We start from the raw sequence: 27554 nt of genomic DNA on the forward strand, positions 1-27554 counted from the left end.
ATGATCCAACATGTGACCAAGCATACAGGTGAGCGTCCTTTTAAGTGTAAAAAGTGTCCATTCCGGTCCAGATGGAAGCGAGATCTAATCAAACATCAAGTGAAGCATTCGGATGAGAAGAAATATATGTGTTCACAGTGTGACTTTACTACCAAATGGTACAACAATATCAAGCACCATCAAATCAAACATTCGACCGAGAGACCCTTCTCGTGCCATATTTGTGATATGAAATTCAAGCGTAAGACTGGGCTGGATTACCATTTATACAGACACAACGACTACAAACCAAAGAAATGCCCTAAATGTGATTTTCGGTGTAAAACAAACTTTGAACTAAAGCTTCATCAACATAAACATTCTAATGTTCGAAACTTTCCTTGCACATTTCCTGGCTGCACTCAAAGGTGCAAAACAAAATCAGATTTAAGCAAACATATTAAAATCCATTCCAATGTTAGAGACAAAATATGTGAGATTTGCAACAAAGGATTTGCAACGTTTGCAAATTTGTCCAAGCATAAACTCCGACATGTGACTGAACGTAAATTTCAATGTGAACTTTGTACCCGTAGATTTAAAACCAGAATTTCTTTAAGAAACCACCTTACTACACATAATGACCATAAACCCTTTTCATGCGATGTTTGTGGGCATAGATTCCGAAACAGGCATAACATGAAAACACATAAATTGACTCATTCCGAAGATCGGGCATTTAAATGTCCCATTTGCCCATACGCTGGTAAATTTCCATTCCACATTTTTGCCCATATTGGCACATTTCACGGTGATAAGTATGCTTATTTTTGTGAAATTTGTAGGAAACCGTTCAGAAGATACAGCCAGCTGCAGACTCATTGTGGTCGTATGCACAAGGACAGTAACTTGCTAACAGCTGTTCCGGAGATCAAGCAGGAAGTGGTCGACGAAGGCCAAGAACAATCTTCACCAGAGGCAACCACAAACCAGAATTCAAAGACAGAGAAAATAAATGCCCCAATGGATACAGTGGAAAATCAGATGGATAGTTCAAAAGCTACTTATGCTCAGAGCAACGATCAAAATGCCACAAATTCAAATGACAATGCACCCTTAACGGAAACAAAAGCAGTTGCTACTAGTGACAACAAAATTAATCTACTAGTTCCCAAGCCAGAAGATCCAAATGTACTGATTTACAACATTGGTCCGTTTCGTCTACCTTTGGCTACCAAAGGATTTGATTTCAATTTCGAGAAGACTGGAAAGAAACCAAAACAATGGTTTATGGATCCTCAAAATATGACTGATCAAAATGCAGCTGAAAAACAAAGAGCTTACATCGAAAAGAAGGCTCGAGGCGTGGATAAGTCAAGAGGGGCAACTCTAAGAAAATTTGACTGGAAGAAGCCCCCATATAAGCCGTCCCATGAAGAAAATCCGAGATATAAACGCGAGAGGGAGCGACAGAAGAGAGAAAAGGAAGCTGGCAGGAGTTTAGTGAAGCAAGATCCAGATCTTATGGAGCTGATCAACCTTGGTCGGACCAACATCCGGAAGGTCAAAATCTGCAAAAGAGCTGGTTTACTTATGAAAAACTGGAAAGTTTTGGAGGTCAAACTGGAGAAAATTGATGCCGTCGATCAGAAGGAAGTCCAGAATGGGACGAAGAATGAGACAGAGCAGACAGAGTCCTCTGACAAACAAGTAGAGGGAAGCATCAAACCAGCAGGTTCCCGAAAAAGGAAGGTATTTGAATCAAGAACAAACGAAACAAATAGCGGGAAACGCAAGAAGCGTAAAGTAACAATTAAGGATATGACCGAAAACTACAAAGCAGAAAGCAACCCCATTGACTTGATACCAGAAGATATTCAGCCACAGGCACCAAAGACCGACAAGGACTTAAAGTCCACAAGTCCCCAATCAAAGAAAACCAAAAGACCTGTCGGTCGGCCAAGAAAACATCCGAAAAAGATTTTTATACCGAAATCCAAGAAAATCAAATCGGCAATAGATCTTATACCCCCATTGCCAGAACTTGGACAAATCTCGACAACCAATGCCCCAACGGATGAGCTACTGAATATGCCTGCCAAATCGAGTTCCCCCGCGATAAAAGAGATTATAGTAGAGCCTCACCTGACAATAGATGCTAATCTTAAAGACAAACCCACGGTGACAAATGTAACCATCGCTGACAAGACACTAGCTTCTATAGACAATCCGATGGACCACCAAGACCATGACGGGGTCTCAAAGGCCGACGACCAAAATCTAAGCAAATCACAAGCCAAGGTGGTGCTGTCAAATACCAAACAGTACAGCAGGACTATTTTGTCAGTTCCCAAAATTCCAAGACGATTGCCAACTGACGTGCCTTCTGTTGAATCAGCATCCACATCGTCCTGTTCATCTAAGAAAACTACTCAAAGCAGATCCGGAAGATTAAACCAGACGATCGACAAACTGTTAGCTAAAAAGACATCCGATATGAAGAGCACCAAGAAAACTCCAAAACTCTGGCAGCCATTTATATCAACTGAAGAAGCATCCACAGAGACGGGGGCACATGCCACGGAAGGCAAAAGACACCGAAAATCAGATGCACCTCGAAAGATTCAAAAGAAAGAAAGATGCCAACGAAACTTACCTGCAGATTATTTAGATGAAGATGACCTCCCATTGTCCATTATCTCTGGAAAACAGCCACAACAGATGTCTTACGAGGATTTCATTACTGAACTACAAACAAGAAACGAAAGTGAGCAGCAAACCCCAGCAAAGAGAAAGGTCGGTCGCCCACGGAAGACCGAGGTACAGAATTCTCCGAAGAAAATATTGGAAAATTTGTTATGTCAGCCTTTTAGAACCAAACGAAATTTGACGGATCTTGATGTTCTCCGATGCATGAACGAATCCGTTGGTGCGAGAGATCCGGTTGTTTCAGTAACAGCAGTCAAGGTACCGGGACTGTATGCATCTACGACGACCTCGAAGATGGAGTGCGAATTAGGCGAGTCTTCGACGTGCAGACGACAACAACGACGTCCGATCTCGTTACCTACATTATACAACAAGCTTACTTTGAAAGATGCGTTGACAATGCCCAATGAGCTCATCCCTGATCTATGCTTCAAAACAACTGATTTGGTTGGACCTGAACCAGACAGAATGCTTGGTTTACCGGATATCACTTCCTTACACGATAAAAACGATCTTCTTAGGATCCAGAAAAGTTTACGACACGAAAAATACCGACTGAAGAAGCTTGATCCGGAATCTGTAGCAATTAAACATATATCACAGATGATCAACTCGGGAAGAGCACCTAAATCAGAAAAGGAATCAACAAGTGATTGTCCCATCTTGAAGAAAGTTCTTTTGAGAACCAAAGAATCAGACGACATTCCTGACGACGATGACGTCATCATCACTGAGGTTAAAGACATACCCAAGAAACCCATTAAGATCATAATTAAGAAACAAATAATTGAAGATGTAAGTGAGAGAAGTTGTAAAAGCAGAAAGACTGAAAAATATGTGGAAAGAGACATGAGGGGAAAGGCGAGAACTGTCCAGGTGACACCTAAGGTATTTAAAGCTTCAGAAACAACATCCACACAAATCAAGAAGGACCCCTCAAATGCCAGCATCTCAAAAGAAGTCAAACGAATCAAAAGAAAGAACACAAAAAAGTCAACTATATGGGAAGTCCAGAACTCCAAAGAACTGCCAAATTCCCTACCAAAGAAGTTGAAGAGCAAGAAGAACAAAGCAAAATCTTCGGAATCCTCTCCAAGATTCTCAAAAATCAAGAAACCCAGAGCCAAACCTCTGGGAAAGAAGTGTCTTGCTTCAGCAGATATTAAAGAGGTTCTTCAGAAATACATCACCAAGAGAAGACAACTCTCGTTGAAAACCAAGAAGGAAAAGAAAAAAACCAAGAAGGTACCGAAGATCAAAATTAAGAAGACATCAAAAGTTTCCCCAAAGGTGAAAACCAAAAAGACATTGAAGGAAAAACAAATTGGAAAAGAGTCAAAATCAAAAGTCAAGAAGAATAAAGCCAATCCTAAAAGGAGTGGAAAAGGCCTGAAGGTCAAAATTCCAAGAAAACCCAAAGCATCTGGCCATGGTCCAGAGATTTACGTGGACATTGAAGACGAAGATGTGGAATACATGACCAACAGCTTACAAGAAAAGATCATTGCCATTCCGGAATCAATGGGAGCAGAATTTCCCAAAACCGAACCAATGGATGATCAGGGTTTATATTCTGGAAATGGTGATCAAGAAACCAATTTCGGCCAGGTTTCTTTGGATTATCGTTCAGATCGTTCAGATCATCAGACTTGGCATCAAGATCGAGACATAAAATTGGGCATGCAGATTGACCATTGTGTAGACTCCTCAGACCTGGAGCACTCTGTTGAGGTCAACTCTACGGGGGAACATGTGCAAAGTATTAAAGCTGAAGAAGAGGTGTCAATGAACGTTCCAAACATCAAGCAAGAGAAGCCAGATTACTGTGATTTCAGTGCCCAATATGAGGATATAAGCGACTTTGAACCGGATATCCCAGTTAAAGAGGAATCTTCAGTCCAACTTGAGAAACACCATATTCTGAATATGGTCCATGTGAAATATATCTAGTTTAGCGATCTTGAAGCTTTGTTCAAGTACCAGAGGCCAGGATGGTTAGATCCCCAGCACCAGTCATGCTCATCTTTACATAAAACCAAATGCCAGTTTGAAATCGAGTTCACCAACTACTTTGGGATGGATTTATACCAGCTTACGATATTATTATTTTTTAAGAGCATCGCTATTACACCCTGGATTTTTTTTTTGTATAAACAATATTTATTGACATAATAGGATTAGGGAACAGGCTTTCGTCTATAATACACTAAGCCTGGATCTCAGTAGCAAGGCAAATCATGATTGCACTCTGATATGGAGATAGTCAACTTTAGGAATTCCTGTGGGAAGAGTCTATGAACTAAGTACATTTTATGCCTTTATTTTCAACTCTGTTAATATAACTCCAGTTGGTGCTCTCACTAGCATTGCAAATCATGTTTTCAATTCCAAAACACCTGATCTCACTTCGACAGGTATTGCCGACATCAGATTTTTAAGGGTCAAAGAGCTTTTTAATGTTTTTTTACATCATGCTACTTATTTCACCTTTTCACCTTTTCACAATGCCAAGTTAATTCCATAGCTTTAATTTGCCTGTGTTCATATTCTGGCAGTCTTAAAGAGCATCATTGTCAATTTTTTTTTTAAATTAACATCCCATGATAGTCATATTAGCGTATGAAAAGTTCAGTAACACCTAGAGTAAATATTAGAAAGTAGAGCCATTCAAACATCTGCAAACTGAGAGAAAAAACATTGGCGATAATAAGATGATTATTAATCTGAACACTCTGAAGTATTAAATGTCTAAAATAAGACAAAACGGGAAACAAAAAAACTGTAAATAGAAGTTTAAATGTTATGTTTTGTTTTGTGATAACCATTTAATATAATAAACTAGGAATCTGTTAATCAAATGAAATGCCAAGTTTTTATGTTGTTATGACACTATTAAGAGATATTATTTTTCAAATATTTCCTTAACCAACTGATAAAACTTAATTTCGGCTATGCTTATTATTTTTCAAATATGAAATCCAACAGTTGTGGTTTCCATAACATTATTGTGATAATTACAGATATTTGAATAAACAAATGGAGTTTTATCTTGCGATAATTACAGCTGAAATTGAGCTTTATAAACTGGGAAATAAATGCAGAGATAATTGAAAAAATTCTTGTGTTTCATAATAGCTGAAGAAAACTTTAAATTACTTATATTTGAGTTTGATGACTTTGTTAATGGTATTTAGTGCTTGAATGCATTATAAATTTGTGTTTTGGGTTTTGTACAAAGCTTGTCGATTGTGACAATCATATTGAGCCTTGAATAACTGCTTCAATTCCAACCTCAAAATGTAAACAGGTCTTTTGTAACTACAAGTAACAGATCCTCTCCAAGGCAAGTCCCAAAATTCTTAGACTAGAATTCTTAGAATTCTCTGCACTAATGTCAAGAAGCAGAATTAACCTTTTTGGGCAGTTGTTCTTTTTTATAAATAATATTATCATTTAATGTTATATTGTGATCTCCACCTTATTTTATTTCATATCATGTCAAGTTATTCCAATTATTTATTTTTTGTTAAATTTTCAAATTTTATTTCTACATTATTTGTTGTTATATTATTCTAGTCTAATGTTTAAGCTTTTAACTTCCATGTTTTTTTTTTTGTTAACATAAAATTGGATACAATGTTATTTAAAATTATTTAGCAAGAAATCGAACTTCAAGCCCTAAATTTGTCAACACCATTTATAAAGGCCATGGGGCCAAAACTTTGTGTTGAAAAGAAGCTGTGATTTCTTCAACATCTTTTTCATTTTCTATTAAAGGGATTGTGATTGTGGTTCCTTTAATTATAGGATTGATAATTGTAACTGATGTCAATATCATGAAACACTTAGTTTATGTTGAATTGTGAGACTCACAAATCTCCCTGTTATATGTAAAATGTCTCAAACCTCTTTTCAATCCCTGTAAGTATCTCCATTTGTACTGTAACTTAATTTCAATTATTCAAGAGATGACATCTCAAGCCTTTGAACCTTTTTTTTCATATCCTCTTCTTAACTTGTTTATAGTTTCATCAGAAACTAGTCCCAATATTTATGTACTTGTCCCATTTTTTCTGTTGTTTATTTTTTCAAAGTTTAATGTTGTTCTGTTATTGTGAAAATAAAAAGCAAATTTTTTCATAACTTGGATATTTTTAATTTTATTTTTTGTAGAAAAATATGAAAACTAGATTGGAATGTGAAAAATTTACAGAAATATAACAAATCACCACGTATAGATCTGCAAACAACACAATTAGTCAAATATTTTCACAAATATCATTTGTTTACACATATTCTTCACGGACATCATTTCAGTACAGGGGCACTAGGGTGTTAATTAAGTCAAGTTCCAGAATTCACATGCACATAGACTACTTGGACAGGTATGATTTTTTCCAATTTTTGATGACAAGTAAATACAGAACCACATCCACACCAGTTACCACTTTTATACACATTTCAGTAACTAATCAGTAATCAGCTCATCCAATATGTAAACGATTTGAGGAACGCTACCTTCTCTAGTAGGAGATTCGAGTCTATACCAGCAATGATCATGTTAGTACATTCTGAGTTTTCAGAAGGCTCGTCTTCATAGAGACACAGAAAATAAACCATAAAAAGTAATTTCATTTGTATGATTTCTTTCTGCTAGGGAACATCTGTTAACAAAAACTTCATATGCTGAAGTACCTGAAAAATACTGTTCCTATGTAGTTCTCATTGTTCAATCTTCATAACCCTCCTCTTTTAGATATGTATCTGTAGCCATACACCATGTAGTCAATAAGATAGCTAGTAATACAGCTACAGCATACATCATAGTATACAGGTGATTGGTCTCTTGTCTTACTTCAAAACCAATAAATCTACAAAATATCAAATTAATCATGTTTATTTTCGTTGGTAACAAAATGGAAGAGAGAACAACAAGGTTCACAGACTCCTGAACTTAACTGAGATAGATACTTAAAATAGATACTTCAGAAGTAAATCTTCATAAGGTACTTACAGTAAAGTATAATTAAAGGGAGACAACTACAATTATCAGTTAAGAAACCACCAGATCAAAAGTTCAAAAATTGGAATTGAAACAAACTCATAAATCCATTAAGTTTCTTAAAAGCTTTTACGTGAAAGACAATCTCTATAAGCAACTTGCAGTATAATAACTAAAGGGAGACAACTACAATTATCAATGTCAAGAAACCCATCAACAAAAGGTAATCAACTGAAATCTTACCCGAGTCTACAGGAGAGTATAACATCAGTAATACCATCATTATTAAAATCACCAGCTACTATAGGACCTATAGACGGTGTTGGTATAGAGTGTTCAGCTATAATATTACCTTCAGTTAGATCTAGTATAGTCATAGTGTTCAAGCCACCTATTACTACTACATCCTAGAGAAAGAAAACTGAGTTTAAATTCAGAAATAATCCTACTATTTTATGCCATTCAAGTTTATTCAAGACATTGAAAACAACTCCTTAAAATGTTAAATTCAGGGATGTTAAATTCACGGTAGTTATGTTATATTTTTCTACTCCTTATTGGACAGCATTATGCAGTGTGTAATAAGGGAAATTTTTACAGGGCAGCAGCATAAATCTACTTAATGGCAGATCCAGCTTCCCATGCCAGGGGGTACACATAGGGGGGAAGATTGATTAAATGGATGACAAATGGATGAGATTCAAAATGTAGCAGCTCTGTGGAAACACAATGGCACCACCCTCTCATGGGGTGTCTTAGATGGTTCTCCCCCAAGAAAGAGTTTGAAAAATAGAATTGATTTGGTATTAGGAAAAAAAGAAATGAAATGGTATTCTAAATTAGTAGATTGTAGACAAACTGACCTGTTTTCCTGAAACTTGTAAAGAAGTTAAAGTTCGAGTAGGAGTGAAGGATTTAAGAAATTCTTGAGCCACATCTGAGTTACTGTCTTTAGATCTACGAACACTGACACCAGTTTCGGCCCAGCTAGCGGCCGTTTGGGTCTAAAATATACATTGATAACAATAGTAACACATATACAATAACAAAATATTTTTTCACTGTTAAAAAAATACAATAGTATGAAGAAATATCAAAACAAAACTTGAATTATGTTGTTACTCAGAGTTTGTCTCTATATGATCTTCAGACAACTAACCTGACCTATTTTCAGTCTAACACCAGTAATATATGGTTGATGTAGATCTACAGAAATTTACACATCTACTCTCTTCTTCTCCATTTTGAATTCTGTTCATTTTTTCTTTACAGAAAAGATTTTACTAAAATTCAGGTTGATTCCATGTATCCTGAACAAGCAGAACTCACCAATCAACCAAGAGTTTATGTTTATTATCAACATACCTGCCAATGAAAGTTGCCTTCAAAATCTAGAGCTGACACACGACCGAGACTGGTAAAGGATATGATGTCATAGTTGAGATCTCCTGACAGGTGATGTCCCATTAGATGCCGTAGTATCCCACGCTTCTTGGCTACCCTAAAATATATGTATAAAACTTAGAAAAATCAGAGAAGAAAATAAGTCATAATATCCTTGTGAATATTCCAGTCCATTAGATTTATCCAGAATGTAGTTTTCTATTATCATAAATTCAACAACTTTTCACTCTAGAAATATGAATGTACAATGTTTTAGTCTTTCATATGAAAGACAACCGGGAATATGTTTTTTTTCACAAATGACAGATTGAATACGTCTATGCGTTGAATTTTTTCAACTGCACCAGGCAAAGAAAGAAAACTCCCAGGAAAGGAGCGAGAAGTCAACAACCAGAATATTATACAGCCTCTTGACAAGCTCATCTCATGAGTATACAGCACCAAAGCACACAAAAACTTAGGGTATCCAAGACTGACAATAAGACACAAAGAATGAAATATATACCCTCTCTTAACAATTGGTGGAATCTTTTTATAATAATCTTCTTCTAAACTCCACGATCGTGTCCAGACCAACCGTTTTGTCGTACAGACTGGTATCTGTTCAATTTTCTCCATGACTGGTTTCTGTCGCCAGATTTCTATATAGCAAGCTGTATGTTCTGGAAATTGTCCCCATGTTATTCGTTCTGCCTCGTCATCGCTGTCTGTATCCAGATAAATAGAATAATCTGGCAACACTGTAAATCTTGTGATCGGTTGTCCGGTGAGAAGATTTAATACTTCAATACCTACATGCAAAAGAAAGAAAAGAAAGAAAAGAAATAAGCTGGAGTTTAAGGTCCTGTTCTTCAGCACCTTTTAGGGCTAGGAAAATGGAACAAGTTCCAATGAGTCTGCTGATAAAACCAAAGGACATCTGCATAAGTCTTTAACTGAAGGACAATATACAGTGTTTTATTCTCTAGGAATCCCTCCAAATATCTAATAAATTGAAAAATAAGCCATACCTCTGTCATTGTGTATTACAACAGCATTAGGGTTTACAATATGTTCATGAGCATCATGTGGTCTATGTCCACCGTAAGCATACCCTACTATATGTTCTGTTGTTAGAGCATTAGCTGGATGCTGATGTTTTTCACTATCTTCATAATATTCAGCTTTTCTTGCATCTTTCTGAAATCTTGCTAAAGTGAAAGTAGTGTCTGTTAGTGTATTCCAACTGTGGGGCTGAAATGAAGAAATAACGTGTATTAAATAGATTGTAGGTTTTAAAACTTTGTATGTGTATCAGGGACACTGAAGGCATCGATTTGCACCATCCCAAATTTCAGTCAGACATCCAACGGTCTAGCAATTCTACTAAAACTAAGCCTAATATGACGAAGCTATCGCAATATCTCTTAGCTATTATTAGCAGCTTTTGCAACAGTGACATACATGTATGGTTTGAACATCAATTCAAGTTGAGATCATTGGTTAAAGAATAGTATAGGAACCTACCAAAAAGTCTAAAATGGTATCTCTGTAGGCTGTCCATGGCGACTCACCAACATGCAAACGATTTCTTCTTAATCCCAACTTCCAATGATGTTCTTCACTATCATCCTAAATCATCAGTGAACAAAAATTTATTAACTCTTTAGTAAACTGTACAAAATGACTATAAAAGGGTCAAATCCTGGTATCTTGATATTCACAGCACACAGGTTTATTGGTCTTTCTCAACAGTTCTCAACCTGGAGTCTGTGGTCCAATCTAGGGCCTTGTCAGTCTGTCACAAGCATTGATAGAAGAACAAATTGACAGTTAAGTATGCAAAATCTATCAAGAAATAAATATACCTTAATATCCTGTTTTTCCTCACCAAAGTCTCCTGGTAAATGATGCCATCTAATAGTACCATTAGAACCACTGAGAGCAAACGTTGAGAAATGTGACAACTCATCATTTTCTACTGTATGATTTCCATGTAACCTGTAATTTAATTGATAAATATGAAAATAATCAATGCTTTTGTCAAAAATAACTTTTCAAACCATCTCACATGGTTACGTAAGCTATTCATAGAAATTTACTAAAGCTTAAAACTCATGCAGCCAAACTGTGTTTGGGATAACCCTCCTCATCAGGACAGATTTGCTGAAAATAGGGGTTTACTTTTCAAATGAGACATTAGGTTTATGATAAGAAGTTGAATTATACCAAACATTTTACAAAACAAATAACCTAAAAAGTAAAAGACATTTTGTTAAACACTATTTGACTGAGACGGTAATGACTTTAACTTATCAAAAGTCCATAGATAAATATCATACTGATATTCAAAAAATAAAATAAACTCTTACCATTCTGACTGTAGAATTTGTTTATGTTGTTTATGAGTAAAACTACCACCAATAATAATCAACCCCTCATCGTTTTTATTGACAGAATGGGACGTTACTAATATACCCATAGTTTTAACCTTATAGTTCTCTATATCCTTACTGATATCTTGTAACTTGATCTTCCATAATAACTCCAGTTCTGATGAATAACAAAACACCTGCCAGTTACTGGTTACTATTACTATTATCTGAAAAGACACAGAATGTGAAATATCTAAATTAATAAAGGATAGGATTTGATATTTAATTCTTTCACTTATTTGACACGTAACGTCGTATTTCAATTCTGAAAAGAGGTCTTAGTCAAAATTGATTAAAATCCTGCTTATTCAGTACCTGATTTGGCTAATGACAATGCCATATAGTATGCAATGAGGAAAAAAGGCCAGGACAGCAGCATTAGCCTACTCTTTTTTATTCACTTTTACAAAATGAACCAAAGATATACTTTCATTTCATTTCTGATCTGCAAAATCGCTCATATGACTTGAATATAGGATAAAAATTAAAATAGTGGCCTACCTGTTTCCTAACTTGCATCATAGATGAATAAGGCACAGTAAAACCAGTTGCCATAACAACAGGTCTGCTTAAATGCTGGTGATGTCCAATCGGAAGTTTAACACGATGTTTGATCTGAACGTGAGGTAGTGCTTGTTCGTCCGTTTGATTTTTTTCATCTGGTAATGCCATGATACTTAATTTCATATCATTTGTTAGAATCACTATTTCATTCACTCCATCACTTTCTAAGTCTGTGATAATTGGAGATGGCAGCCTGTCGTCTTCTGTTGGAAACTGTCCGTTCATAAAATGCTGGGTTTCTGTTCGTTTTCTCCAAACAGGTTTTAGATAATAGGACTCCCTAGCTCGGAACAAATAGGCTATTACACCGCATAAACAAACAAAAAACACATGGCTTATTGTTAGCTTTTTAAATTGTGACTTTACTGCTTCCATTTTGATTATTAACTGTTTCTAACTTCAAACAACGTTTTTATATTCAGTTATTTCTTTTTCACATCATCAATTCATTCTACAAAATAAAAGGATAAAACATTACTACCATTGTCGTTAGTGTGTATGCATAGCTCACTAGCTTGAAAGTTTGAGAACTCTGGCATGGTACCACATATGCAGTATCATTTGAGGCGGCTATATAGCCAAACCTCAAGTTCAGTATCAGCACTGCACTGATGAGACCAGAAGGCCGAAACAGTCCTGTTTGCAGTTAACAATACACATTTTTATAGGCTACTGCCAGAAGTAACAATATATTTCAAAATGATTTCATGTTGGGCTAAAATAAAATGATCACTGTTTGATTGAATGATTGCTTTTATATTTTTTCACCCAATCAAAACTGAAGGAATGAGCATGATTCAAATAGAGATCACACCAGTGAATTTTCAACCCAATTTCCATTGTTCCATTGGGTTTCTAGGGGATATGGCCTTATGTTTATTAGGCCAGTTTACCTATGATAAATGTTTAATAACAATCATAGTAATCAAACCCTCAACCTTTAGGTTAAGACCATTATCAAGTGATCATCACAATAGGACAGAATAATATTGACTACTGTTTAGGAAATTGGTGTGAGCAATTTTGAACTTTGGATTTTGAGCTATTATCTGCATTTGAATGGACTTGAAAGCATGATCATCGATGACTGTTTCTTACAAGGGAATGTCCTCATCGTGAATAACAAACTTCATACGAAAGCTAGACCAGTATAAAACATGAATTTCTTACAATTTATTGTCAAAGGGACATAACTCCATTTTAACGACAAACAATAAAAAGTTAAAACAGAAAAGTTTATCACTTCATCATTGAGTTTTATTCTAATAAATTAAGCGAGTTCATAAACCAATGTTACAACATGGCTAAAAAATGCCAGATAGTCTTTAATAGTTCTCAAATAGTACGAATGTTTGTTTCGCAATCTAAATCACGACATCCATCGACCAGTCTTTTGTTTGTAACTGAATTTCTTTTTTGAGTTTGACTAGAAAATCTAATGTTTTTGCCGTTTCTCTATAAGATAAAAGAATAAAATCAACATAATTATTTTCCAGGACGTTTGTATGTATCATGGCTTTAATTTCAATCGCCAATTTAACTCCAGATCGTTGTTAATGTCATGTGATTTCATTATTCAAATGATTCACCAAATTTCCCAACTTGAAATGATGAATTTATTCAGGCTTATTCACTATGTGTCTTGACTATGCTGTAAGATATGCTGAAACTTGCTTTTACAGACAGGTAAACCTGGATTGCACCACTCCTTAAACATTCTGAATAGCAGTAGCCTGCTCCGACAGAGTAATGACAGATTGTCTTTGTTGAGTTATTTCAGTTTTGCTCGACTCCCAGTCTTTAGAATTTTGATGAATATGAACTATTTTATATTTCAGAAGCTGACTCTGTTTGTGTGAAATAAATTTGAAATGTCACTATCATTAAGAAGAATAAGATTTCAAGCCAGTGACAATGAAAGCAGTCCAGGTAGTGGTGATGAATCTCCATCCAGTTCAGTTGTGCGAACGTGTCAAGAAAAGACGAAGCGTGATATTGGTGGACCATGTGATACAAACTGCCATATTGACAACACAAACCCTAAGAATCCAACATTAACGTCTAAAAATCACTGTTGTAAATTGTTACAAGGTCTGCGTAGTCTACGTATGACAGATACTCTCTGTGATTATTCGGTCATCGCTGAAGGTCAAACGATTAAAGTTCACCGTGCTGTCATGGCCGCTTGTAGTGATTATTTTCGAGTAATGCTCACTAGTGATATGAAAGAGAGTCGTGAAGCGTGTGTAGAATTAAAGGGTGTGACTGCCAGTGGACTTAGTTTTGTGGTAGATTTTGCTTACACAGGAAAGTTGGAATTAACATTAGAGAATGTGGAAGATGTTTTGTCTGCTGCGACACATCTGCAAGTGGCAGACGCGGTGGAGCTGTGCTCAAGATTTATTGAAATTGCCATTACGTTTGAAAATTGTGTTGATGTATTGAATTTAGCTGAACTGTACAATCTTTCTGCAACATGCATGAAAGCTAGACAGTACATGTTGGAAAATTTTGAAATTGTGGCTGCATCTGAACAATATTTCAAATTAACTCCCATTCAACTGGCTTCCATGTTAGCTGAAAATAAACTCTGTGTGGAATCAGAGTTCAAATTATTTCAACTAGTTTTGTCCTGGATAAAGCATGACTTGAATTCAAGACGTGAAAATATCGCCCTTCTGATGAAAAATATCAGAATTCCTCTGTTGTCTGGTGAGGAACTGGTAGAAAAAGTCAGTAGAGAAGAATTAATGAAGACTAGTCAAGAATGTGTGGATTTGATCACCGAAGCCAAAGATTATCATATAGTTGTATGTAAACAACCATTGCTTCAAAATACTCGAACTCAAGTCCGTTCAGAGAGGAGAAGTCTCATTATGTGTCATGGCCACAGTGTTGAAACTTATACTTTTAAAACAAAGAAACTTGGGTATCTGAAAGAATCCCCTGTTCCACTCTACAACCCTGCAGTGGTTGTAGTTGACAATTTTATGTATGTGTGTGGTGGAAAATATGACAATAACGAAAATAATGAAATAGCCACTGCCAGATGCTTCAGATATGATCCGCGATTCGATTCATGGTATGAAACAGCTCCTATGAATGAATCTCGTAAGGATTTTGTGATGGTTGCAATGGATGGATATCTATACTCTATAGCTGGGCAGGATGAGAATATGGTAATGTGTACAGTAGAGAGATATAATATAGTCACAAATGATTGGGATATGAGAGCTTCTATTAATCATTCTGTGTATGGCCACGCTGGAGCTGTTTGTAATGGTCTGATATTTATCTCTGGGGGTCAGAGGTTCTCGGGTTGTTGTAAAGATGTGTTGTGTTATACTCCCTCCACAGATTCGTGGGAAGTGAAAGCCCCGTTATTAAATGCACGATGTACCCATGTTATGGCATGTGTTCAAGATCATCTGTACGTATTTGGAGGCAATATTGAAGATAATTATGGATTCCCAGTTCCCATTATTGCTATAGAGATTTATCATCCAGAGACTGACCAATGGACATTGTGTGCAAGAACTTTAAACATTAGAGAAGCAGGTGCTTGTGTAATGGATGACAGGATCTATATAGTGGGTGGGATCAATGGTGAACACTATTATTCTGACTTACTGGAAGAATATGACTACAGAACTGATACTCTTAGTGCAGAAGAGAAATTTCCAACTAGAATATTCGGAAGAGCATGTTGCATCTTAACACTGCCCCAATATGTTTGTTAACATTTGATTTTGAATGAAAGACTTAATTAGCTTCATTCAATAATTTTACAGCAGCTTGACAATCTTTTCAACTTTTCAAAATGAAGTTTTCGCTGTCCATTGCAATTGGCAGTGACAAACTAAAGTGAGAGTCTGTTGGTATATTTGAAATAGTCTCAAAGCATTTCGAAAACTGAACATTATTGTGAAACAAAAAATGAAATTCAGGCGATTTCCTTAAATAGTTTTATAAAAAAAAAACTTTCAAAACTTTTGAAAACAAGGGATTTTCCCTCTATGATCCTTAATGAAAAGATAAGGATACCTTTAACAAAAATTGATAACTTAAACATGTAGCAAAGAGAAACATGTTTTTTAACAATTCTTGTCATTTCGATGCTGGTGCATTCTTTCCCTTTTAAGGAAGAAATGTGCATTAATTTTGTTTATTTTAGGGGTTATTTATTTTGCTAAGAACATTTATTATTCAATATTTGTTAAGTTTATATCACAAGGTTGTTGATTTGTATAAATTATAAAATATTTCAAAAAAAATATCATTGCTTTATTTTGATATTAAATATTTTCATTATTAAATACTTCTTATCTATTAAGATCAATTTGTCTTGCAATCGAGTTATTTTAGGAGGTTCCGCTTGACTGTTGTAATAAGTTCATAATGTTCAACTCTCACACATCAATCATAGAGTAATATCTGAATTACTTGTCAGCTCTATCCAACAACATAATTTGAAAAATACTAGTCCTGATGACTTACCATTGTAAGAATCATTCATTGAATCTTCCACCTATGAAGAACTTGCAGCAGAAGATCTGCACACATTCATCTACTCATACTGTGGCTAGTTGAAAAACCATCTTCATGGTCAGCTGTCAGCCTATAACCAAACCTAGCTTCAGTTTTGATTCTTGAAAAAGTGACAATGCAATCTCCATGAACAAGTGTTGATGCTTTAAAGGAATGAAGAGAAATAATCCAGGTATGATTTGAAATTTTTGAGTATTTATCAAATTATTATACATTCTACACAAGAAAATATCAATATTATTCCTAATAATCTTGAATTCTCAACTTTCAATGTTTGTTTTGTTGAATTGTAGGGAAACTAATTGTCATACTTTAATTCTGAAAGATGCTATGGAATTGAGCTCTTGTCAGTATATAACTGATACAACATACTTTTGCGAGAATGATAATTTAATAAATCTGAAAAAAAATAATTTGAAAGTTTGTGAAATCGCCTCGTTAGGGCCCCATACAACTAGAACGAACAATTATCAATTGATATGTATTAATGCTGAATTTCATGACCTGAAAGCCACGTGCAGATTTCTATCGATGTTTTGATTGGTTACTAATAATGGTAATAAAGATTATGAATTAACTGTTGTTTTTCTTGTATCCAGCCATTTTTTAGGGCAAACATAGACTTTTCAGATACTCAGCAGAATATAATTCACAGAAGATTAGGTGTATCAGAAAAGTGTAGGTGTATCGCAAAAAGCGAAGGTGTATCACGAAAAGTGTAGGTGTATCGGATAATAACCTACTCTAAAGATCAAAGGATCGAGAAAAAGTATGGGTATAAATACTTATATCTATAACATTTGTTCAAATGAAGGACTTTTTTTCATGATGGATTTAGCCAATTTCAACTTTTCTTTTCAGGTTATTAAATAGTGACTGGATTTTTTGCTCATATTTGATAACAAAACATATTTCAACTCAGCAGGAATAAAATACAGAACTGTTGATATGTCCAGTTAGGTAAGTTGAATTCGTTTTTCAACCAATCAGAATTCTTAATACTGTACATTTGAGTACGTATCTTAAAGTTGCAATTTTTTTGACAACAGGCCTCAGCTGGGCTCCATGATACAAATTGGTGGTATAATTGTGATAAGATATGTTAAGGGAAGTCTGAAGGTTTGTGAGGGAAAGATAAGAGGTAATAAACACAGGTGTTTTCAAACATTTCATTCTGGTTAATTTAAAATATCAGCGTTATCTTACCATCTTTCACTTTTTATACATTTCTATTAACTTCTTAGATACATTTAATTGTTTTAAATTAACGCTAGAGTTTTATTATGTGTGACGAATTCAGTATTTTTGTATTTTGCTGTAAGCAAAGGTATATGAGTTCTCTATGTCTAGCCCTTGCTCCTGTAACTAATTTGTTTATGCACCTAAACATGCACAAAAGGCAAAAAAATTGAAAAATTTTGGTTCCAGATTTAATGGAAGATAAGCAGTCAAAGCTCTGGATCTTTGAAAACTGAGATCTTGAAATAATCATTTGAAAATTTATTACAAAATATAAAAGTATCATTTTTGATTGACAAAATGAAGTTTTAGTCTGAATGAACTGTCCTAAACTGTGCAGTTAGTAGCCCCTCCCACTGACATGTCAATCAAATTTAGTATAGAATATGATATTAATTGTACTGTACCTTGTTAAAAAGACAAGGGGAGGGAATCTGACAGGTGTAATGATAACAATCAATCTATTGTTCTTACTCCCTTTACACCTGTCATTGTCACAGTTAACATGACATCTCACCTTTGACCTGAGTTACCTCTGACCCCATAAGGTCAACTGGCTGGAATTATATTTTTATGGTATCAGATGAAATTGAATTGATTAGAAACACAATTTCTGAAAATTACTTACAAGTCTTTGCCCGTTCTAATTACAGTAGCTAAGTATCTTAGCATTGAGCATATGGAATATAAACAGAGCATTTGATTGGTCGAATTTTAAATGATCCTGAACATCAGATGTATAACAATTTCATCAGATCATGGATTGTATGTTAAGATATGGCAAAAAAAATACTAAACAATGCATTCAAATTTGCAGATTCAGATGTTTAAATGTAACATTTTTTCGTTCATACATAAATGCCAATTTTAAAGGATAGTATGCCCCAATGGTAAATCCATTACGTTTGATAATTATTTTGGCAATTTGTTAGTCTGTGCTTGACAGTCCAAAACATCAAAGAATCCAAAATTCTACTTCATTGACAAAAATTACTGGCTAATTTGATGACAGTTTCACATCTGTAATTCGTTCGTTCGATCGTTTTTCTGACTCTTTGATTGATAGGAGAACAATCAGTAAAATCAAATCAACATTAGTCTGACAATCTAACAACAAAACATCAGGACATAACCTCAAAATACTGAGTTAGAAAGTTCACTAATCTTAACAAGGTAATTTAACATGAATTACATTTAAAAACATGAGCTGGTACACATTTCATTTTTCAAATGAGTTAAAAATGGGTTCCCTTATTTTCATTTAGGAAATTGGAAATACTAAAACTTAAAAATACTTTAAACTGATGGAAATATAAAACCTTTCTGAAATATTTGATCGAATGAAAGCAGATTTTGAGAAATTTAGATGTATTTAGAGATATTTTCCAGCTGATATTTTAACCCCCCTCCCCCTCATCCTCATCCTCACTGACCCCCTTCCCCGTTCCATCTTTCATATTGTACTGGTTGTACATACTTGTACTGAGAGTACAAAGTTCACCAATCCTCATAAGATAATTCAAAAATGTATCAGATAAACAAACATGATTAATAATATTCTAAATGTTAATTTAAAATGGTTTAATTTTGACATGGCACTAGTTAATACAACTATTTTAAGTTTAGTCTGATAATTATAAGATATGAAAATGATATAGCCCTACCCCATTTCCTTACCCTGTAATTAAAGTTTTCAATTCAATGATAACTATCTAAAAGGTTAACTGTTTAAATTTTGAAGATTAGTTTTTAAATACTTTTATATAGTTGATTCTTTTGATCCTCTTGAACCCCCTATTTTAAATTAAAGGGGCACTCCCAATAGGAAATTGACTGAATTTGAACTTAATGTGTGAAATATGACAATCCAATTTTCTAAAAGGCTGCATCAATAGCTACATTTTAACTCTTCCTTAAGTCAATGAAAAATATTTCTGAATTTTTTTTTTGTAAATTGAGGCGTTTTTGATGTATTTCATTAAGTTTAAAAGGGAGTCACACATATTAAAACTCATTTAGTTTGAATAAAAACTTTTAACTATGTAGAGTATCTGTGTACTTCAAATAATTATCTAAATTTAAACATTGTAAAATTAAATAAATAAATTTACAATTTGAAATTCAGTTTATTTTGTATATAGTTTAATGTCTAGTTAGGATTTCTTGAAAATGTCTCATTAAGATTTTGTATAAATGAAATTACCGAAGTGGAGGGAAATAAATATGTTAAAATGTATTTTGTTAATGAGAATAATGTCAGACATGAAGAAAAAATGTAAAAAGTCATGTAAAATTGTAGTAAAAAATACATCGAGATGTCATAGTACTGTAATTAGTGACTCAGACTTAAAAACCTTGATTTGACATCTTGAGTTTATTGTCTTGTATCATTCAGTCAGAAATTAACACTCGATGTAACTTGGAATAAAATATATTACCTTACTGTTCTCAATTGTTTTTCTTATGTCTTATAAGTCCAGTTGTTTGCAAAAGGGCATAATGTCATTGAGGCTTATAGATTGCATGTTTAAAGGGATTGTAAAGAGGATTTTCTAAATTTTTTTATGTGTATCGGGGACACTGATAGCATCAATTTGCATCATTCCAATTTTCATTCCGACGTCATAAAACGCATTAGTTTTAGTGGAATTGCAAGAACCGCAGACGTTGAAATGAAAAATGGAATGGTGCAAATTGATGCTATCAGTGTCCCCGATACACATAAAATGTGCAGAAAACCTCTTTACAATTCCTTAAAGACCTCTTGACACAAGGTAATCAAGAAAAGTAAACCATTGCCACCGTCTAAGCAAAATTTTCTTCATTGTACACTTATGGTGTATGATTTTCTCTTCTGTCAAGCAGGAGTGAAAAGACTCCATATCATTTATATATAAATATACAGAAATGTGATTGAATTGTAGAAACGTCTCAAATGGGATTTCTGAAGATTTTACACATTAAATTTGAGTCCATTGACTAACCTTGTGTTATTTTCTGTTTTAGACCTAGACATAGAAATTCAAAATTATATAAAAACTCCCAAAATAGTTGTTAAATAAATATTTAAATTATTTTAAGACTGTAATTTGTCAAATGAAAATATTTTTTCAGAAAAAAGGAATCATATTTCTGTAGGAGGTAAAATGGTAGGCCAGTAGTAATAGGACTCTAATGTTATTTTTATATCAGGTTTTAAACATAATCACATTTTTAACAGGTAAAGTTTATTAGTTCACCTGTGCTGGTTCAAATTTTTTTTTTGCCACCATCATTGTCTGAAAAGGTCTTCAATTTTAGTGACAAGAAAAAAGAATTTTAGCTTTTTTCTACTCACTGAGACTTCATTTCAAGATATTTGGTAGGATGGGGGGTCAGGAGGGGCTTAAGGTTATACAAGTAGATTAGATAAGTAATCATAGGGTGGGGGGGGGGCTTAAGATGACCTTTTGGCTGGTTGACCCTGAGCGAAAAGATTATGGACCACTGCTAGCAACTCGAGGCAGGTCAATCTGAACAAACAGTCAAACTCAGCGTTCAAAAACTGTAACCCTTCAGTTGATTGCAGTTGCTAATAGTCAGTGTTTTGACAAAAACTAAATGATGCTATGAACTACAGTAAACTCGAGTCTTTCTTAAGAATTACAGAAGGAAGAAGGGAAATAATTTTTATGTAAAAGTAATTATGATAAAATATATAAAGTGTAAAAGTGTGTACCTGATGAGATTTAAGTCAGGTATTTTTCTCACCTTATCTTAAACTGTAGTTTATATTTTATAAGATAGGTAGTAATCTCTAGCTCTGGTTATACCACAACAAAATACTGTAAAATACATTATAATATACCTTATACTGTTCTGAATTTATACAAAAAGTCCTTAGAAACTATATTTTTTATACCATTCCAAATGATATATCTAAAAGCATTTTATCAGGGTGAGGGCTGGGCTCCAGCAAGTGAGAATTAATCCCAGCAAAATCTTCTTGAGTTAAGCAAAGATTGATTCATTTACAGTGTCTATAAAAGATATAGATTTTGATACGTTTTTTGGCACCCCAAAATTATCAGATATGAGTTCTCTGGGCCTTTAATTCTTCAAATTTTTTGAGTACAAAATCTGAGCCTCGGCACCGATACTGAGATTTTCTGCGAAAAATAATGCCTTATACAGATGTATAAGTAAATGTAAATTTAAATCTTGTCTTGTGAAAGTTTGGGGCTCAATCTGAGGTGAGGTAGAGACCATACCTTTACATTTTTCAACAAAGTTTGTCCCTTGTCAGTGTGATATTGGGTAGTTGTTTGAATGGAACAAGGAACGGAGACCTCCCGCTACAGTCTCTGCACTTAAAAAGTTCCCTGATAGTAGAAAATTCAAAAGAATAACTAATGCGCCCATTGAACAATGAAGGCCTATGGCTTTTGCCATCTTTTACAATGCAGAAATGTTAAATTTTATCCCACTTTTCAAACAATTTATTGTTATTTTTAATAAGCTACTCCACAATAGATTTTAATTTTTTTTCCGGGATCATAAAACTGTACTAAGTTTATTTTGATTTATAAAATTTGTTATTGTCTGAAATAAAATCAAAGAACAATGTGAGATATGTGGACTATGATTTTGTTTTCTTGTATTGTGGAAATGTCTTAAATAAATGACATTTTTTGTCTAATATTAATGACTATGAGCATTGTTTGAAATATCGAATAAACAGTTGGAATTTCATGTTATTTTGAAATTAAAAGGCAATTATTGTTACTCATTAAAAATGAGGTAGACATGTATTACTTGTAGGCTTGTTTCCTTGAGCATTTATCAATTAACAAATCTAATTAAGGGAAATCCCCTTCCTCATACAGGTGTGCCAATCATGGCATTCGAATTCCACTTAAAGTAAAAGTTACTAGTACGCTCTTTAGGCTCTATTAACCAGTCTATCATTACAGTAAATCGTTAAAAAAAACTGCATGTATAAGTAAAATAACTATTACCCAGACCAACAATATAGTAAAGTGTGTAAGAGAGACTGGTATGTTACTGAGTAAGTAAGTCTCTAACATCCAGACTTACACTGTGAGTGGAGTAAACGTATGTATGAATGAATGAAGTTACTGTATGTAGTGTACATGTAAAGACAGTAGTAGTTTAAGTAGTTGGTCAGTCAGAGTGTACCTGACAAACTGTAATGGGCATATAAAACTGCCCTACCTGACCAGGTACGGTCAGAAGCTAAATGTATATTCATACAGTGTGGAGGGAGAAGCATTTGGAATGCATTGGATATATTTTAAGGTATTGACAATTTAATTATTCTTTTTCAATACAGTTATTGATTTTTAAAATTTTATTTGAATTTTAAAAGAAAAGAAAGTTCAGAGAAATCTTAAAATTAATTTAAAATCCTTTTGTGAAAATCAAATTGTCCATCAGCTTTATTGACTTTTGCAATTATTTTAAATTTTGTTGGTTGGTATTAAATGATCTAGGATATTGGAGAACTTGAATTAAATGATGAATAATCTGATTCAACTAACTGGTAAAATTTCCTTCATTCAACACTTCTATGGCATTGCATGTCCTCTTTAGTACAGTCAGTGATAAAACTTCTTTTCATGTAAACTGTGTTTTTGAATATTGAGTGGAATTGGCCAAACATAGGTGGAATTATGAATAAAATTTTGAATAATCCACATAAATTGTTAAGTTGTTTTATAATTTTTGTGCATGTATAAGATATTGACATATTTAGGTGAATGAACTAACTAAAGTACATTGACATTATAAGTGATTCTGAAAGGAAATAATGTTTCATTTTGAATTTAGTTTGACTTTCTATTGGTGGTGAACCAAGAACAGCAACGTTCCCCACATATAGTCAATAAAAGAGCAATTAGAAAGATTCAATAAATAAAAAATTTGTACAAGCAAGACAATTCCTTTAATCAAAATCACATACAAAGTATGGCAAAATCGAGAGTAAAAGTTGTGTGGTAGTGAACTCCTCCAAAGAGAAGTACCATCAGGTGTTTCGAAAAGAGTAAGCATGGTCTGCTTCGCGCTCGACACCCGCCACTACCACAGTGGTAAAAATCATGAAATACAACCAGATCTATTTGACTTTTCATACGTGCTGAACCCAATAATTAGACATTAAAAGAAAAGATATGCACCGTTCCTTGACATAGTTAATTAAAAGAGTTATAAGAAAGATTCTAATAAACTATAATTAATTTAGAAAACAATCAGGAGTCCTAAAAGGATAATCATTTAGAATCTTTCTGTTGATACCTGCAGTGTTTGAAATCTGCATATGTTTTAAAGCACTGAAACAGTTGCCTGAGTTAAAAAAAAGTTCTATCAAGTGTTTTTCAGCAAAATTATCTTCTATTGCTTAACTAACACCTGAATTTTGACATTCAGAATTAATTTAGTTTCTTTTTTGAGGAGCACGACCACAAAGTGGTATCAGGTGTTCCATGATAGAAATCATTTTCTATACTTCTACTGACACCTGCACCATGCAAATGCAGAATCAAATTAAGTGAAAGTTCTATTTAAACTCAAGTGTTAAAGTCATTTTGTCAAGGTCTTCAAGTGCTTTAGTTTAGAAGCTCAATCTACAGTGGCATCAGGTCTTCAGTGGGAGTAATCAGTGAATCTTGATTTTACAGTTATGTCAGGAGACTGAGAGTTCTATAGGTGACAAGTGTATGAATCCAGTATGCTTCGTTCAGAAGGACAAGGACTGACACTAAATTTAACAACACTTGGAAATATTTAGTTCATGACCTAGGCCAGTGCTTTCATGAAAATTTTACTCAAAAAGAGTGGTATCAGGTGGTCTTTATGAGTTGTCAGGAAATATTTGGCTTCTGACACCTGCAGGACCTGCTTTAAGCACCATGTAAATTCAGAATTTCCTAGCTGGCTGAAAGTTCTGCAACTGACAAGAGAATGGATTCAGGTGGCTAAGTTTGAAAGGAGAAATTCAGAGTGGCATCAGGTCTTACAGAGGGGGTAATCATGAAATTACTGTCAGAGCCAGATTAAAGCACCATTTAAATTCAGAATTTCTCAGTATTGCCAGGAGACTGAAAGTTCTGCATCTAGTTGAGATATGAATACAGGTGGTTAAGTTTAGAATATGCAAGGCTAGCAGACTATATAATGTTATAAAGTTTACTATATAATGATTATATTTCATTTTAAAATTTCACTTAACACAGTTTTTAAAAAAGTAAAATAGTCGTTGTAAATAGTAATTAGTTCCTTCTGTATTCAGATTGTAACTGATTCAGCTGTATTTGCCAGTCATATCTGACTATATAATTGAAAAGTCTGGTGTCTGATTTAGTTAAAAGGATGATTTTGAAAGTTTTTAGATCAGAGACATGAAATCAATGGAATCAAGAGCGATAAACACTGTATGTGTCAGACAGCCAGTCATGTCTGACAAAAGTTCCTCATTGACAGGTGTTTTTTTTTTGGTCTTCATTGATGAACATTCAAAATGGGTTTATTTTCTGGCCCTCGACACTTTTGGCTCACTTTATATCATTCTGTTTGTACCATTCTATTTCCTGTGGTTCCTGTCCTTCCTGTCCCATCAAATTTTCAAAACTTTGTTACATAATTTAGACCTTTTTTAAGGTAAATATTTAACTTATTAAATTTTCTACAAAGCTCAGCAAATTATTACAAACATGTTGGCAGTATTTATTTCTACAAGAAAATTCTTCAGATTTTAATAAGATCTTATTGAATTACCTTGTTTCATTATATTCTCTCCTATAGTTTTTTAATCTGAACATCATGTTTTAAATATTATGTTGAAATGAGTTACTATAAGCTCTTTGTTTACACTTTGTTCCACATAATGTCCAATGTTAGTTTTTTTCACTTTCTTGAGTTATGCAATTCTTTTCTGAATTTTCTGTTAAGCTGAAATGCAATATCAAAAAACTCTTTGTTGTGAAGTTCCATAAAATATTGCCAAATATTCTGTGGGTTGTTTTTTGTTTCACAATTCTTATCTGGATATTGAATATTGTATTGTTTTCATTTATTACATCAAAAGTTCTGGGACTATAGATTCAAAGAAATGCCAACCCAGATTCCATATCTCCAGCAGTCTAAATAAAAAAGAGAACATTTTTGGTCAGTAGGATCGAATAATTTCTCTTTATTACAACAGACTTGTGGAATCGCACTTCTTATGTAATGCTGGAACTAAACCTATTCATGCAGCTAGAAAATGTGGCATTCATATGATGTGTTTTTTTCCCCAGTTTTTGCAACGTGCAGTAAGACAGGTAATATTGTACAGGTTGCAAAAATTGAAAATTTTATTTGGAGACTGCTAATAATTTGTGACCTGTAGCAAGTTTCTAATTAGGGCATATTTTATTAAGCGTGTTTATCCTTGATTATGATATGTATGTACCAAGGAGTACTGAAGCACCCCTCCTTTCAACGCCACCTGTAAGAAAACATGTATAGAGAAGTTAGCATGTATAACTCCGTTCATATTCATTTTATTGCTGATGATTTTAATAAAAAAATTTTTTTTCATAAAGCATGGTTTTATATATTTGATATATACCATGATGTAAAAAATTAAAAAAAATGAGAATATTTCATTATGCATTATTATAATATGTACCTAGAAGAACCAAGGTATCCCTCTTTCAACTGTTGTCTTTAAGTTTAAGTTCAAGTCAGGTTAATAAATAGGATAATTTATTAATATTGTTAATAATTCAGTGTTATAATTGAATCTGATTGAATAAGTTACCTGTATATATATATCAACCAGGTGTTAATTTATTACCTGTATATAGATAATATACACCAGGTATCAGGTGTATCAAATTGTTACTTATACACAGGTGACTAATATAATGAGTACATACTTCAAAACTTATTAAATTTAATTTTTGATATTAAAATGTAATTTAATATTGCTTAATTCACAGCATTTAATGAATAGAATAAAGAAGTAACATAGACCTTTTATAAATAGGTGCATCAAAAGGTCAATTTTCTCATAGTGACATTTAAAAACTTATTAAATTTAATTTTTGATTTCCAAAGTGATTTTATATTTCCTGGTTTGCTGTACCAGTGTATACTAGACTTTAGCCAAATGCAAATGAAACTCATTTTGTTTTTAATGAATTTGGAAATGGACCTTTATATTTGCTATTTGAAAATAGCTGATTATGAAAATCATTAAAAAATTAATCGAGAAAATTTTTTTGGATGCAAACAAAGAAATCCTCATTTTACTGGATAATAGGAGTTAAATTTTCTGAAAAAACTAAAAAAAACAGTTGTATCCTCGAGGGTTACATGGGAAAATATTTATTCTGGTTCTTTTAAGGCAAATTATTCAAAAAAAACTGACAAAATTTGATGTTCAGCACATCAATCATATTCCATCAAAATTTGTAAAAACATTTGAATAAAAAAACAAGTTAAAAAATCAAATTCTGTGTTTTTCAATCAATAAAATTTGGATATTTTTGAGAGAATAATGAATTGATTTGTGATTAGTGACATTCACCTGTCAATCAAAGCGAGATGTCACATGTCACCACTGACGACAATGTCATTACTAATTAACTACATTGTTGATTATGATTTATTAAGCTAAAAGATTCATCATTTTGAAAAACTTGAGTTAACCT

At 33.6% G+C, this 27554-nt stretch overlaps 3 protein-coding genes across 3 annotated transcripts; 2 read left to right on the plus strand and 1 right to left on the minus strand.

Annotated features, from left to right (window-relative positions):
• LOTGIDRAFT_114371 (hypothetical protein) lies at positions 1-861 on the plus strand (the record flags this gene model as incomplete). Its single annotated transcript, XM_009052783.1, has 2 exons — positions 1-317; positions 408-861. Coding segments are annotated over 2 exons (771 nt in total), but the record flags the coding sequence as incomplete, so codon positions are not given.
• Positions 862-7417: 6556 nt separating this feature from the next.
• Positions 7418-12447, minus strand: LOTGIDRAFT_159137 (hypothetical protein; the record flags this gene model as incomplete). Its single annotated transcript, XM_009052784.1, has 10 exons — positions 7418-7559; positions 7934-8097; positions 8554-8694; positions 9056-9191; positions 9600-9885; positions 10105-10327; positions 10601-10705; positions 10942-11074; positions 11446-11675; positions 12010-12447. 10 exons carry the CDS (start codon positions 12445-12447, stop codon positions 7418-7420), a joined length of 1998 nt encoding a protein of 665 aa, XP_009051032.1.
• A 1496-nt stretch (positions 12448-13943) lies between these two features.
• Positions 13944-15812, plus strand: LOTGIDRAFT_114310 (hypothetical protein; the record flags this gene model as incomplete). Its single annotated transcript, XM_009052785.1, has 1 exon — positions 13944-15812. One exon carries the CDS (start codon positions 13944-13946, stop codon positions 15810-15812), a length of 1869 nt encoding a protein of 622 aa, XP_009051033.1.
• Positions 15813-27554: the final 11742 nt, after the last annotated feature.

This window comes from Lottia gigantea (genome assembly GCF_000327385.1).
Source record: "Lottia gigantea unplaced genomic scaffold LOTGIsca_19, whole genome shotgun sequence".
NCBI lineage: Eukaryota > Metazoa > Mollusca > Gastropoda > Lottiidae > Lottia > Lottia gigantea.